This window comes from Lithobates pipiens, unplaced genomic scaffold (assembly GCF_037356315.1).
Source record: "Lithobates pipiens isolate NorthernLeopardFrog02 unplaced genomic scaffold, aLitPip1_a1.2 Scaffold_23, whole genome shotgun sequence".
NCBI classification, from domain to species: Eukaryota; Metazoa; Chordata; class Amphibia; order Anura; family Ranidae; genus Lithobates; species Lithobates pipiens.
In genome coordinates, this window is record NW_027507785.1 from 53,313,114 (window position 1) to 53,328,635 (window position 15,522).

The 15,522-nt window shown below is 44.7% G+C and overlaps 2 protein-coding genes and 1 long non-coding RNA gene across 3 annotated transcripts in view; 2 read left to right on the plus strand and 1 right to left on the minus strand.

Annotated features, from left to right (window-relative positions):
- Positions 1-3,060, plus strand: part of LOC143927515 (uncharacterized) — a 12,476-nt gene extending 9,416 nt beyond the window's left edge. The window contains exon 2 of the long non-coding RNA XR_013262281.1: positions 1,792-3,060. This is a non-coding gene — a long non-coding RNA (uncharacterized LOC143927515). The remainder of the gene's footprint in view (positions 1-1,791) is intronic.
- Positions 3,061-8,389: 5,329 nt separating this feature from the next.
- Positions 8,390-14,119, minus strand: LSM3 (LSM3 homolog, U6 small nuclear RNA and mRNA degradation associated). Its single transcript, XM_077451623.1, has 4 exons — positions 13,963-14,119; positions 11,123-11,230; positions 10,948-11,043; positions 8,390-9,113 (listed from the first exon to the last, which is right to left on the minus strand). Exons 1-4 carry the CDS (start codon positions 13,981-13,983, stop codon positions 9,033-9,035), a joined length of 306 nt encoding a protein of 101 aa, XP_077307749.1. The 5' UTR covers positions 13,984-14,119; the 3' UTR covers positions 8,390-9,032.
- XPC (XPC complex subunit, DNA damage recognition and repair factor) overlaps positions 14,115-15,522 on the plus strand; it is a 34,959-nt gene continuing 33,551 nt past the window's right edge. The window contains exon 1 of the mRNA XM_077451619.1: positions 14,115-14,271. Coding sequence (XP_077307745.1) covers positions 14,190-14,271 — 82 coding nt within the window. The 5' untranslated portion in view covers positions 14,115-14,189. The remainder of the gene's footprint in view (positions 14,272-15,522) is intronic.

The window sequence follows — 15,522 nt, forward strand, 5'->3', positions numbered from 1 at the left end:
TCATGGGCGGCACAGTGGTGTAGTGGTTAGCACTCTCACCTAGCAGTAAAAAGGGTCGCTGGTTCGACACCCAACCACGACACTACCTGCATGGAGTTTGCATGTTCTCCCTGTACCTGCGTGGGTTTCCTCCCGGTACCCCAGTTTCCTCCCACACTCCAAAGACATGCAGGTAGGTTAATTGGCTTCTGTCCAAAATTGGCCCTAGTATGTGAATGGGGACCTTGGATTGTGGGCTCCTTGAGGGTAGGAACTGATGTGAGTGTGCAATGTACAGGGATAGGGGTAGACACTCACTCAGGTTGAACTGGATGGACTGGTGTCTTTATTCAACCTTACTAACTATGAAACTATGAAACTATGGTGGCTGATATATGATGCCGAATTTTTTCGGCCGATATGTTAGGCCGATTTTTTTTTTTTTTTTTTTCCTTTTTTTTTTTTTTTTAATCCCCCTTCATCTCATGAAATCTAACACACCTTTCCCACTGGGGCGTTTTTCAGGCGCTTTTGGGCTAAAAATAGCGCCTGTAAAGTGCCTGCAAAATGGCTCCCCTGCAGTCTGTGTGAAAGCCCCGAGTGCTGTCACACTGAGGCGATGCGCTGGCAGGATCTTAGAAAAAAGTCCTGCAAGCAGCACGTTTGGAGTGGTGTATACCGCTCCTCCACCGCTCCTCCACCACTCCTGCCCATTGATATGAATGGGCACCACTGCCGAAGCGCATGCAATGCGATTTGGCAGCGGTGCTTCATGGCCGCATTTAACCTCTTCCTCGGCCGCTAGCTGGGTTATATGTGCCCCACTAGCAGCCAAATAGCACCGCTAAAATGATGGTAAAGAGCCGCTAAAACTTGCAGCGTTTTACCATCAACGCCTGCCCGCTCCAGTGTGAAAGCCGCCTTCATAAGTGATACAGAAAATTTCTTACATTTAAACATTTATTAAACAAAACAAACCTCCAATCAGTTTACTTGTATGTATGATTTAGATTACAAAAAAAAAAAAAACTATATATTAAATAAAAACAGGTAGTCAAAACTTTTGGACGAAAAAAAAAATGGGCTAACTTTACTGTTTTTATTTTTATTTTTTTAAATAGTGTATTTTTTCCCCCCCAAAAAAATGCATTTGAAAGACCTCTGTGCAAATGCCGTGTGACATAAAATATTGCAACAACCGCTATTTTATTCCCTAGGATCTCTGCTAAAAAAATATATATAATTTTTGGGGGGTCTAAGTGATTTTCTGGCACAAAATACTGGATTTTTATTTGTAAGCAACAAGTGTCAGAAAAGATTTAGGGTCCTTTCACACGGGGCGGATCAGTTCTGATCCGCCCCGTGGATATCCGTTTGCTCAGCGGGGATCACTCCGTCGATCCCCGCTGAGCAGGGAGATGACAGGTCTGTCTCTGCACACTGCGCAGGGACGGACCTGTCACAGCGCCGCTCTCCCCTATGGGAGATCGGATGACGACGGACCGCAGTGCCCGTCGTCACCCGATCCGATCTGCAGACGGATGGAAAAATAGCTTTTTCCTCCGTTACACTTTTTCGGATCGGAGCGGGTCGGATGTCAGCGGACATGTCACCGCTGACATCCGACGCTCCATAGAGCTCTATGGAGCACCCGTTCAGGTCCGCCTGAAAAACTGACAGGCGGGCCTGAACGGAACGTCAGTGTGAAAGGGGCCTTAGTCTTTAAATTGTTAAACTGAGAACTTCTACACACTGAGATGAGTTCATTCATTCAAATGTAAACAGTGTATCTTTTTGCTCTTTTTTTGGCAGACTGCCCAGAGAGGAGGAAAGTCGTTTCTATGAAGACTCAGGCAACTTACACTGACTTCTATTACAGAAGTCATTTGCAAGTCGCGCTGTAGATCGGCCTTTTTATCAGCACAATCGGCCGATGCCGATTAATTAAAAAATGGCAAATATCGGCCGATATATCAGTCGACCTCTAGTTGAACTGTATAAAAAAGAAAAGGGATATAAAAAGATATCCAAGGAATTGAGAATGCCAATCAGCAGTGTTCAAACTCTATTCAAGAAGTGGAAAATGAGGGGTTCTGGTGAAACCAAACCACGGTCAGGTAGACCAACTAAAATTTCAGCCACAACTGCCAGGAAAATTGTTCGGGATGCAAAGAAAACCCCACAAATACCTTCAGGTGAAATACAGGACTCTCTGAAAACAAGTGGTGTGGCTGTTTCAAGATGCACAATAAGGAGGCACTTGAAGAAAGATGGGCTGCATGGTCGGGGCGCCAGAAGAAAGCCATTACTACGCAAATGCCACAAAGTATCCCGCTTATAATACGCCAAACAGCACAGAGACAAGACTCAGACCTTCCGGCACAAATCATTTGGAGTGATGAGGCCAAAATTGGGCTTTTTGGCCACAATCATAAACGATTAATTTGGAGAGGAGACAACAAGACCTATGATGGACAGTCCACCATCCCTACTGTGAAACACGAAGGTGGATCGCTGATGTTTTGGGGATGTGTGAGCTACAAAGGCACAGGAAATTTGGTCAAAATTGATGGCAAGATGAATGCAGTAGGTTATCAAAAAATACTGGAGGAACATTTGCATTCATCAGCCAGGAAGCTGCGCATGGGACGTACTTGGACATTCCAACATGACAATGACCCAAAACACAAGGCCAAGTCCTCCTGTCATTGGCTACAACAGAATAAAGTGAAGGTTCTGGATCTGCCATCTCAGTCTCCTGACCTCCATATCATTGAGCTCCTCTGGGGAGATCTCAAAACGTGCCGTTCATGCAAGACGGCCCAAGAATTTACAGGAACTGGAGGCTTTTGTGCCAAGAGGAATGGGCAGCTTCACCATCTGAGAAGATAAAGAGCCTCATCCACAAATACCACAAAAGACTTCAAACCGTCATTGATGTTAAAGGGTGCAATACACGGTATTAAGGACTGGGGTATGTAAACTTTTGATCAGGGTCATTTGGGTAGTTTCTGTTGCCATTATGATTTAAAAAGAGTAAACACAGCTGATTGATAATAAATGGCTTCAGCCCAATGCTAACCATGAGTGAAAGAAAAGTTTTTGTTTTATCATTCATATTCTCTTGAAAATGGCCAAGAAATCATAAATTCTGCCAGGGTATGTAAACTTATGAGCACAACTGTACCTTCTGTATTAGAAATCCTCCACTCTGGATGAAGGAGCACAGGAGGCACAGCAGACAGCAGCACTGTCAGTCGGGGGGGGGGGGGGGGGAGTGTTAGAGGGACTAGCAGATTTAGATACACTAACAGATTGAAGCCAGACTCCAGCTCACACTTTATAATCAGTTAGAGAAAACTGTTTTGTTCATTTTGCGATAAAGGTTTTACATGAATAAATAAAAAACGATCATTGCAAACGCCCCCCACCAGTGGTAAACATTTTGTCTCATTTCTGTAACTGCTACATCTGCTGGAGAGCTTGTTCTTTTGAAAAAAACAACAGACTTACTGGCTGGATCACCTGGTGAACATGGAATAAAAGAAAGCGAAAGCAGCCATCATGTCTAAGAATTGATAGGCTGCAATATAATAAATGTTTGCTTTGGGATTAATGCGACTTCAGTTGTAAGCAGGGTAATACCTGAATGTGACCCAGTATGAGCCGTTTGCAGTCCCTTTACAAAGACCACAATAAAAACCTTACAGGGGCTCCACATTCCATCCAAAACTAAGAAAAGGGGTTTTGCCTTACATTCACTTCAACCTAAGCAAGTGATGGAGAGTCTACTCCACTGCATATAAAAGAGGAGCACAGCATCCCCTAGTGACCCAACATGGACCTGGCATGTTCAATATACAGGAAATATTCATACAGAGAAATAAATGAGAATTTGGGTGGTGGGAAGGCAAATTGCTTAGATAGTTGTCACCAGAACACGTGTCCCTGATGGAAGATTTCTCCTTTATTCCTGTTCCAGTGAGAACACACAGGGGGAGATTTACCAAAATCTGGTGCTGCTTTGCACGGTAGCCAATCAGCTTCTGACTTCAGTTTGTACAGTGAAGCTTTGACAATAAAACCTGGAAGCTGATTGGTTTCTATGCAGAGCCACACCAGATTTTGCATTCTCCAGGTTTGGTAAATCAACCCACAAAGTTTAGATTTTCTCTCACTTTCGGTTCCAGTGAACACCTTGCTCAGTTCCTCGAATTCAGGTAACACCTTGTATATTTCTCAAGAAACGTAAAGCGTTCTATGATTGGATAAAGTGGAGAGATTGGTTCAGTGACATCATACTATCCTCCTCATCCAATCAGGGAATGCTTTGTATTCATTGAGGAAAAATGCAGGCATTCCATGAAAGGCTCCCGTGCCAACTGAGCGCCCTCTTGTGGTTACTATGCAGCAGGGCAGTCCCTTGGCATGGGATCTAGAAGACAGTAAGGATGATTGTAGTAGTGGTGACTACTACAGGGCTTCTTCGGTTCCACAGGGAGGCCACAGGTACGGAATAGGCATAGGCCTGGAATTTATATTTTTTATGTCCAGTAAAACTTTTTTCTTTTCTTTTTTTTAATCTAAAACTAATAAAAAAAAAACCTTTTGTCTATAGATTATACAGGAACAATAATTGAAAAAAAAAATTGCAACAAGATAATGTCAAAAGAAACCCAACTTTGTCACCCCAAAAAACAATGAGGTTTATTTACTGAGACCCCTTTCACACTGAGGCAGTTTTCAGGTGTTTTAGCTCTAGAAATAGCCTCTAAAAAGCTCCTGAAAACTGCCTCCCATTCATTGCAATGGGCGCTTACAGAAGCAAGGAGGAGCCGGAAGCGGTCGGTCTTGTAAACCAGCGTTCGTAATGGAGAATTAACATTCGTGACGCGGCAAATTATGAAATCTGGAAATGCAGCGCACAATTCTCTTCTTTAATTGGATAATAATGAAGCTGGTTTGCTGGTGATACTGATGGAGTTATTGCAAATGAATTTTCAAATGCTTTTTTTTTCTAGAGATATCAATAAAAATATTATTATGTTTTTTCTTTTTTATTATTTGGTACAAGTTACCACAACACCATTATCCCGGGGTTTTTAAAAAATTTTTTTTAAAAGTCAGCAGCTGCAAACACTGTAGCTGCTGACTTTTAATAAGCACACTTACCTGTCCAGGGCACCCGCGTTGTCGGCCACCCGAGGCTGACCCGTCCCTCGGGGCCACCATTTTGGCTAAGGGAAACAGGCAGTGGAGCCTTGCGGCTTCACTGCCCGTTTCCTACTGCGCATGCGCGAGTCGCGCAGTGCTTTGTGTATTGGGTGTGCTGTGTTTTGGGACACACAGTTCCCAGAACACAGTGCGACCCATTACCCAGAAGACGCCGCACGGAGGAGAGAAGTTAGAAGATCTCCGCGGAGGAGGAAGAGGCAGATTAGAACGATGTGCCTAGCAACAGGCATTTCTGGTAAGTTAAAAAAAAATGATTTTTTTCTTTCTAATTTTTAATGTATTTTTTTTTTCAGGGTGGACCTCCGCTTTAAGATCGAAGATACAACTATGTTGGTGTCCCTTGTCAATTTTACATTGTATTTTTTTAAATGTAACTGCCTATTCCCAAACTGTCATTTGAAGTAAAACACATTGCCAAGTATTATTCTGCACAATTTTTTTATTGTGAATTAAAAAAAAGAAAACAAATAAAATTAGACATGCTATCTGCCACTAGAACTTAACCAAAAAGTGCATGAGGTGCCATGTTGAACTTCCAGTCACCAGTATGAGAGAGCGAGAGCGATAACACCAAATTTAACACACCTGCTCCCCATACACACCTGAGACCTTGTAACACTAACGAGTCACATGACACCGGGGAGGGAAAATGGCTAATTGGGCCCAATTCTGACATTTTCACTTAGGGGTGTACTGACTTTTGTTGCCAGAGGTTTAGACATTAATGGCTGTGTGTTGTTATTTTGAGGGGACAGGAAATTTACACTGTTATACAAGCTGTACACTCACTACTTTACATTGTAGCAAAGTGTCATTTCTTCAGTGTTGTCACATGAAAAGATAGAATGAAATATTTACAAAAATGTGAGGGGTGTACTCACTTTTGTGAGATACTGTATATATAATAGTGGCGGAACGCCAGGGCCCGATTGCAAGTGCAAACTTTGCAAAGCGTACTACAGGAGAGGATCAGAGACTGCAGACATATTACAGGAGAGGGTCAGAGACTGCAGATATACCACAAGAGATGGGGCAGGGAAAAAGCTGCGCTGTGTGTGTGAATAGACGTCTGTTCACAAGGTAGGTTGTTTGAGTGCTCTCGTAGCATGAGGCTTGCTGTTGGGGGCATTTAGCAGGGTGGAGGAGCCAAGACAGCCGGCGAGGGACCCAAAACCATTGCACAGATCAGGTAAGAATAACAGGTTTATTATTTTATTTTTTTTAATTACTGCCTCTAGAATCACTTTAATCCCATCCTGTCAGCCCTTTAAATAATGGTAATGCCAGGGGTGTTTCGTGGGCTTTCCAGTTGTGAGCAGGAGCGTGCCTTACTGGCTCCCAATCCTTGTGATTTGAAGGAGAGATGTCTATGACAACATGGTCACAGTCTTGTGGTGCACAACTGAGCATGGTTGCAGCACAAAACAGTGGCATATATATATATATATATATATATATATATATATATGGCAGCACAGAATAAGGCCCACCTCCACATATAAGGGTTAATAATTTCTAACGTGTTCACCTTTTGTATTGAACACTGGGGATCCTCTAGTGCAGTGGTTCTCAATCTTGTCCTCAAGTACCCCCAACAGGCCAGGTTTGCAGGTTTTCCTTTATCTTGCACAGGTGCTTTAAATCCGAGTCAATGGGTTGGTATCTTGGACAGCTATTTTATCTAGACAAAATTACCAAAACATGTCCTGTTGGGGGTACTCGAGGACAGGGTTGAGAACAACTGATCTAGAGCACGTGTCAAACACAAGGCCTGTGGGCTGAATGCGGCCCTCCAGGACATTCCATGTGGCCCTCGCACCTCCCCTGCTGCACCATCCTCATCTCCACCCCCACCTTGCCTCAGCAGCAGAGAAGAGGACAGAACTCCTCTTGCAGATTCTCCCCCCTCCACCTCCCCATGTCTCAGCATTTAGCAGACCCCAGATTCTTCTCAGCAGCACATGGTAAGGCACTGTGATGTAAGGGAGGGTGGGGGGACTCTAGACCAGCGGTCATCAACCCTGTCCTCAGGGCCCACTAACAGGCCAGGTTTGCAAGATAACGAAATACATCACAGGTGATATCATTTGCTGCTGAGTGATTGCCGTATTCTAGTCTACATCTCCCCAAGGAGATACATAAAACCTGGCCTGTTAGTGGGCTCTGAGGACAGGGTTAACGACCACTGTTCTAGACATTTGATGGTGTGCGGGGGGGGGGGGGGGGGGGTTTCTGGTCTTCAGATAGAACCATCCCTTTGAGGACAACCATAATGCTGATGCAGTCCTAGATGAAATTGAGTTGGATACCCTGGCTCTGGAGTGTCATTTGCAAGTGAGACTTCTAATGAGATCCCGGCTGAGATGTCACGTTCAGCAGCGATGCTCCAAGAAGAACAGAAGAAGTTTCTGTATTGTGACACCAAATTTCGCCTTGTTATTGCTATTTTATACTGTAAAAATAAACTGGTATTATGTAAACATAACCCAGGTTGATATGAATGGGTCATGTACATAGTTGGCAAGATCAAATAAAGACACCAGTCCATCCAGTTCTATTCACATAATGGGGGGGGATGGGACCTTTGTGGACACCTGACCATCACAACTACATAAGCATTTTTGGACATCCTATTCTAACATCAGGGTCAATAACAGCAAGCTGAACTCCTTTTACAGGTAAAAATTCCTCCAAGATTATCCACCAAGAGTTTGGAATGTCCGTGGACATTGGAGAGCATGTGTGAGGTCAGGTGCTGATGTTGGAGAAGATCTGGTTCATAATCTGAATTCTAAATCATGCCAAAAGTGTTCAGTGGGGTTGAGGTCAGGACACACGCGTTCCTCCACATCAGACTGCTCAAGACATGTCTTTATGAAGCTGGCTTTGGAGAAGGGGCACAGTCATGGTGAAACAGAAAAGGGGTCTTTATGAAATTGTAACCACAAAGTAGAAAATATAGTAGAAAAAAAGTACAACTTTTGTATGTTGTAGCATTAAAGGAGAACTACAGCCAGAGCTCGTTTGGCTGTACCTCTCCCTACGGTGGGTCCAACTTGCATTGAGTTATGTTAAAGATGTTGCATACAAGACGTGTTGGGAGTCTGGACACACACACTGCAATGTTTTTAATGATAAAAAAAATAAAAAGACCCCACACAAAGAACACAAATAATTTTAGTCAGCTCTAAAATAAAAGTTTAATTGACATATGAAGACATGTCCACTCCAAAAGAAGCATCAACGATTTGAAAGTTCCATTCTAAACCAAACAGATACAGTAAAACCTGTACAAGCCTTCTGCTGCTTCCATCAAATATAAAAAAATAAAAAAAATAAAGTAGCTGACTTTCACACCATCAAATTCATTACAAAATAAAAACTGTGGCATCTGCCAAAAGGAAACAATTTTGCTGTATTTAGATTAAGGCCTGATTCACAGCTATGCATTTTTAGTGATTTTTGTAGATTTGCACTCCAGAACGTGTTCCATAGGAAACCAGGTTAAATGGACTATAGTGCAAATATGCAAAAAGCACTACAAATACATTAGGTGTGAATCAGACCTCAAGATTAGAATTGTCTCTCTGCAATGCAGAGCTACAGCACCCATAGGCAATCTGCAGCTCTCCTGCTGATAAGAAACTCATGCTGGAACTTGTAGTTTCGCATCAGAAGGAGATATATTGACTTAGACTCTGTATGATGCTCTCCTGCTACGCGCAAGAAAAATATCCCTGTGTGTCAGGGATTGGATGAGAGGAGACGGTGGAGGTTCATGGGACTCTGGCTTGTTAGAGACGCTTTGCTGAAACTCATCATCCAACTCTTAATGGAGGAGCTACGAGCACAACGCCATCACCGCGGACAAAAAGCATGGGGATGTTCCTCTTCGTAGACTAGAAGAGAAAAAGGGACGTCATTGATTCATTCAAGCATATCTATGGTCAAAAACACAAACTCATATATTCATTTCCCCATTAACCACTATACCTCAAGGCCCATTTCAGACACTTCTCACATACAGCTAAAAATTGTAAATTTTCTAAAAAAAAAAAAAAAAAAAAAAAAAAAACCCCAACATACCTTTATTTTTTTTGAACATAGAGAATGAAATGGTCATTGTTGCAATTTTTTTTTGCAGACATTTTAAATAAGAGAATATATATATATTTTCACATACACACTTAATTTTATTGCACACAAATACCAAAATTTTTGGCAAATTAGAAGTGATTAGTCAAGCAAATAGATACCAAACATGTCACGTTAAGGCTGGGTTCACACTGTACAGTGCAGTTTGCAGCAGGGCGCTCCGGGGTGTCCCCATTCACTGTTTCAGGTCTGAAATCGGACCTGAAAACAGAGCCAAAGACTCACAGGACTCTTCTGCAGTCTGCTCTGCAGCCGCCCTGGAGATGTGTGAACCGGCTCCATTGAGAGCCAGTCACATTCTGATGTCATGCAGATTGGATGCATATCCAATTGGCAATAGTGTGAACGCAGCCTAAAAAACGGAGATAAACTATGGTACCTATATAAGGGGCTAGAATTTATTGCTCTTGCACTGATGCCTCATATGTGTGCTGCGATCACCGTTTACATATGCATGCGGGGTATTTGCACGTGAATATGGGGTGTAATTATATATATATATATATATATATATATATATATATATATATATATATATATATATATTTTTTTTTTCCCCAGATTCATTTTATTGCTATCACAATGAACGAACATCCGTTGTGATAACAATAAGCGTGACAGGTCTTCTTTATGGAGAGATCTGGGGTCTATTACACAGCAGATCTCTTCTCTGCCTTGAAAGTATTTGATCAAACTGATATTGCCTTGATCAGATGCCTTACGAGCCGGTAATGGCTTGTAAACATAACACAATCCTTTTTGATTCCTGTTTCTTACATCACAGAGGGGAGGCGGGTACAGACGGATGGAGTACTACTGAGAATACGAGTGGTCAGTGGTACCCAGCTCCTTTAACGGACAGCTTGCCGGGGGGAGGAAATGCACACTCTGTAGAAGTGATCAAGTGGCTATACAGCCGCTTGGATCACTTCTACATAAAAGCCCATCGCCGCCTGAAAATATAAAAACTGGGATGATGACTGCAGGTGCGGGGATCATGCCGGTATAACCACTTCAACCTGTGGATGTATGGGTAAATCCTAAGAGGTTGAAGTGCATACATTTCAATTATTTCTCACCTATTCCTATTAATCTGTATGATCTTTAAGTTTGTAAACTTACTTTCTGAAGACCTCACAAAGTTTACTTCCTAGACTTCTGTGACCTGTAGTCGCTATGGCCTGTGAGTAGGCACTGCTGTGTCACACATTTCACAGAGCCCGCCTTTTGAACTACAGAGGTGCTGAGAGGAGGAGCTTCAGGAGGCGGAGTCAATACAGGTATTGGCTTTCAGGCAGCAAGGTACCATTGGATATGTAGTCCTTAGCAATGGAGAAGCTGCAAAGCATGCAGGGAATCCCAGAATTTGTGGAAAGAGACTGCCAACAGACAGGCACAGCTCACAACACAAGAGGAGATTTTTCAAGTAAGCTTATAATGGATTATCAAATATAAAAATGGTTTGTATAGTTATTACAACGCTGATAGTATAAAATGAAAGTGTATGCTGCGACTATAGAATTCCTTCATCCAGTGAGAACATTTTACAAACATAGCAGTCATGCGACTTGTACTCACCTTATAAATCTCCTCATAGGTTTCCTCATCAATTTCGATAGTGGTCACTGTCTCCTCCACATCCCCTAGGATCATATTCAAGTGCTGATCATAAGCCTGTTCAGACAGGGAGCGATTAATGTAGATCCCGGGGTTGTAATTATACATCATAGAGATAATATAGGGAGACACTCACATGTAACCTCCCCCGGAGTTCTCTGTCGTTCCTCATCTTCACATAGATCCTTTCATCCAAGCTCAGCCGGATCAAGTCCAGGGGCTCCTCCACTGTGTTTGTGGTCGGCTGCAGGTCAGACAGAAGGTATGGAGTTAATAGATTTAAGACGCAATCAAATCATTCAGCTGCTAACTCTTATCCAGCAAATACTGCAGCTGTGTTAAAAGGCAGAACATTTACTTGGTTTAACCTTAACAGGAAATCAAGTATGTAGGCGAGGAGTTCTGGCAGCACCGACTGTATACTTGTTGCAGTTCAGAGACTCAAAGCGATAAAGCCAGGTGGACAGCAATGACAACTCCACCACTGTTCTTTGGATCCGGATGCCACCCAGTACACAGAGGCGCCAACCCCCCCCCCCCCCCCACCAGTACACAGAGGCGCCAACCCCCCCCCACCAGTACACAGAGGCGCCAACCCCCCCCCCCCCCACCACCACACAGAGGCGCCAACCCACCCCCCCACCACCACACAGAGGCGCCAACCCACCCCCCCACCAGTACACAGAGGCGCCAACCCATCCACCCCCCCACCAGTACACAGAGGCGCAAACCCACCCCCCCACCAGTACACAGAGGCGTCAACCCCACCCCCCCCAGTACACAGAGGCGTCAACCCCACACCAGTACACAGCGGCGCCAACCCACCCCCCCACCACCACACAGAGGCGTCAACCCACCCCCCCACCAGTACACAGAGGCGCCAACCCATCCACCCCCCCAGTACACAGAGGCGCCAACCCATCCACCCCCCCAGTACACAGAGGCGCCAACCCATCCACCCCCCCAGTACACAGAGGCGCCAACCCATCCACCCCCCCAGTACACAGAGGCGCCAACCCATCCACCCCCCCACCAGTACACAGAGGCGCAAACCCACCCCCCCAGTACACAGAGGCGCAAACCCACCCCCCCAGTACACAGAGGCGCAAACCCACCCCCCCCCCCAGTACACAGAGGCGCAAACCCACCCCCCCCCCCCAGTACACAGAGGCGCCAACCCCCCGGTACACAGAGTCCTTTGGTGAGGACCATGGGACACCCATAACAATCAGGCCTTAGACCTCTCAATATACTTGCTTGTTCTTTTAGACATGCAAGTTGCTCTTTAGCCCAAATAAGTAAGTTTTTCCTTAACCCCTTCGTGCCTAAGACTCCTTTCACACTGTGGCGGTTTTCAGACGTTTTAGCGCTAGAAATAGCGACTGAAAACCGTCTCCCATTCATTTCAGTGTGACTTTTCACACCCGAGGGAGGGGGGGGGGGGGGGGGCAGCGCCGTTGTGGGGCTTTAGGAAAAGTCCTACAAGCAGCATCTTTGGGGCAGTTTGGGAGCACTTTATACAGCGATCCCAAAACACCCCTACCCATTGCAATGAATGGGCAGCGATTCCGAAACGTCTGAAAAGTGCTTTGGAAGCACAACATTCCACCTAAACAGCCGTAAAGCGGCCCTTTACCGCTAATGTTCAGCGGCCCCCGGTATGAAAGGGGTCTAAGGGTAAAAACAAGCGTTAGTGACTAAGCACAAATTTTGCAACTTTGACACGCGTTAGTAAAAAACCGTACATATCATCACAACCAAGGATGAGCTCAGGCGTGTTCGCAAACCGCACGTGCGCCCCCGAGCCCGCCAGGAAGTCGGCGCTGCACAGAGCTAAATCACAGGCAGTGAGACACTGGAGCTTATTTACTAAAAACTCGGGTGCAAAATCTGGTGCAGCTCTGCATAGAAACCAATCAACTTCCAGGTTTTATTTGTCAAAGCTTCATTGAACAAGCTGAAGTTAGAAGCTGATTGGCCACCATGCACAGCTGCACCAGATTCTGAGTGCTTCAGTTTTAGTAAATCGACCCCCATAGTCCCCGATGCGCGGCTGCACAGATCGGGAAAACGTCTCACTACCTGTGATTAGCGCAGTGCCGACTTCCTGGCGGGCTCGGGGCACGTGCGGCTTGTGAACACGCCTATTTTGTACATCCAGGTGGATTATACCACGTTTTTTTTATGACAAATTAGTTATCCCTTTGATTCGCCCCTGATGTTAACCCCTTCCCAGCCAGTGTCATTAGTACAGTGACAGTGCATAGTATCATCACTGTATCGGTGTCACTGGTCCCAAGTGACAGGTGTTAGCATAGGATGCATTAAGGTGAAAAAAAAAAAAAACATGAATCTTTATTGAATGAAGAAATTTGATTTACATTTTTTATTTATTGGATGTTTTATAGCAGAAAGTAAAAAATAGTTTCCCCTTTTCAGAACTGTGGCTCTTTTTTGTTTCTTTCTTTGTTTATAGTGCAGAAAATAAAAACCGCAGGAGGTGATCAAATACCACCAAGAGAAATCTCTATTTGTGGGGGGCGGGGTGGAGACTTTTTTTTTTATGATTTTTTTTTTATGTACAGTGTCGCCTGGCAGCACAACTGGCAGTTAACGCCATGCCGTATCGCAAAAAAAATGGCCTGGTCATAAGGGGGGGGGGGGGTAAATCTTCCAGAGCTGAAGAGATTCCGACAATCTTTCGAAGTCGATGGGCAGCCAACACACCGACACATCCTGAAAAATTGGACCCGCCATACAAATGGCGTAACAGGTCAGACCGCAACACTCGCCCGTGATTGGCCCAGGCAGGTACGTTGCCATGGGTTACTGCAATGAGCCCCAGAGCTCTCCTCCAATGAGGGGCCAGCAAAAGACTGAGCCCACAGAGGAGAACACAGCGCCTGATGGGGGGAGGACACAGGGGACCTCTATATACAAGGTGTGCAATCATTACAAGACAAAGTACAGCCTCACCTGCTCTGCATCGTCCGCCATGTTGCCGGTGGCGCGCAGCGGAAGAGGCCGGTCTCCAAGGTTACCGCGCTCTCTCTCTCGCGAGATATCCGCGGCCAATCCGGGAGAGGAGGGGGGGGTTCGGCCTATCCGAAAAGAAGCAGGGGGACACGTGACTTCCTGCGGAGGGAGGGGGCGGGGTTTGTTACACAACAGAAGCATGTGAGGACGAAGGGTTAGCCGCCGGGATGGCAAAGAGAGGCGGCGGGGAGTCCGGGGGACCGAGCGGGGGGAAGAGAGCCAGGAGAGCCCCCGCCAAGAGGAGAGAGGGTGAGGGGGCGGGGACTACTGCTCGCAGGGGATTGGTGGAGGGACACTGCAGAGGGTCACATGGCCTGTGCGCCCCAATCATTGTCATCATTATATCGTAATAACCATCATTATATACTAATACTATATATATATATATATATATATATATATATATATATATATATATATATATATATATATATATAAATAATATAGTGTCTGCATCATACATATATACTGTCTATAATTTTTCATATTAGTATATACTATGTTTATTATCTGCATCCCCATTATTATTATATACCATATATATATAATATATACTGTCTGCATCCTACATATATACTGTCTATAATTTTTCATATTATATACTATATTATCTGCATCCCCATTATTATACACCATGTATATATTATGAATACTGTCTACATCACACACACACACATATATATATATATATATATATAATTTTTTTCCATAATAATATATGCTATATTTATCTGCATCATTATATTATATTAATGACACATGCTATATTTCTTATTTCAATTAAAATCACTACTATTACATATTTTATCTGCATCCCAATCATCATTATTATTATATACCATGAATATATTATATATACTGTCTGCATCACATCCCGGGTCCAGCATTTGCATCCATAGACACGAAATGCCAGACTCTGTTCCGCCCCCGTCACTGGATTTGATTGACAGCAGCGGGAGCCAATGGCTGCGCTGTTATCAATATATCCAATCAAGGGCAACCACGGGCAGAGCAGGTGAGCGTGTCTCCGGTGAGGTAACGAAGAGCTCAGGCGGGTAAAATGGGGGGTGGGGGGGGGCTGGCAGTCAGTATCAGATTTTTTTTTTTTTCACCTTTTAAAGCGGAGTTCCGCTTAAATTAAAAGTCAGCATCTACAAATACTGCAGCTGCTGACTTTTAATATTCGGACACTTACCTGTCCCAGGGTCCAGCGATGTCGGGGACGAAGCCCAACTCATCTCCCTCCCTCCTCTCTGCGGTGTCGGCATGGTCACTGTGGGCGCCCCAGCTGTGGCTTCACAGCCGGGCACCCACTGTGCATGCGTGAGCCGTGCGATCATCCGGGACCTGTGACGTGTCCCAGATGATTGCCGAGAGGGAGTGGGGGGGGGGGGTGATCTCTCTTCCGGTGCCGCGGGAGGAAGTGGGAGCTGGGACTCTCTAAATAGAAGGTATCGCCCCCCCCCCCGCAAAAAAATAACATGCCAAATATGGCATATC

Bases quoted from the DNA above. Each gene is read 5' to 3' on its own strand.
- LSM3 (XM_077451623.1), bottom strand. From the start codon at position 13,983: ATGGCGGACGATGCAGAGCAG. The intron at 11,231-13,962 runs GTGAGGCTGTAC...TCTGACCTGCAG, and splicing joins TGGCGGACGATGCAGAGCAG to CCGACCACAAACACAGTGGA. The intron at 11,044-11,122 runs GTGAGTGTCTCC...CTGTCTGAACAG, and splicing joins AACTCCGGGGGAGGTTACAT to GCTTATGATCAGCACTTGAA.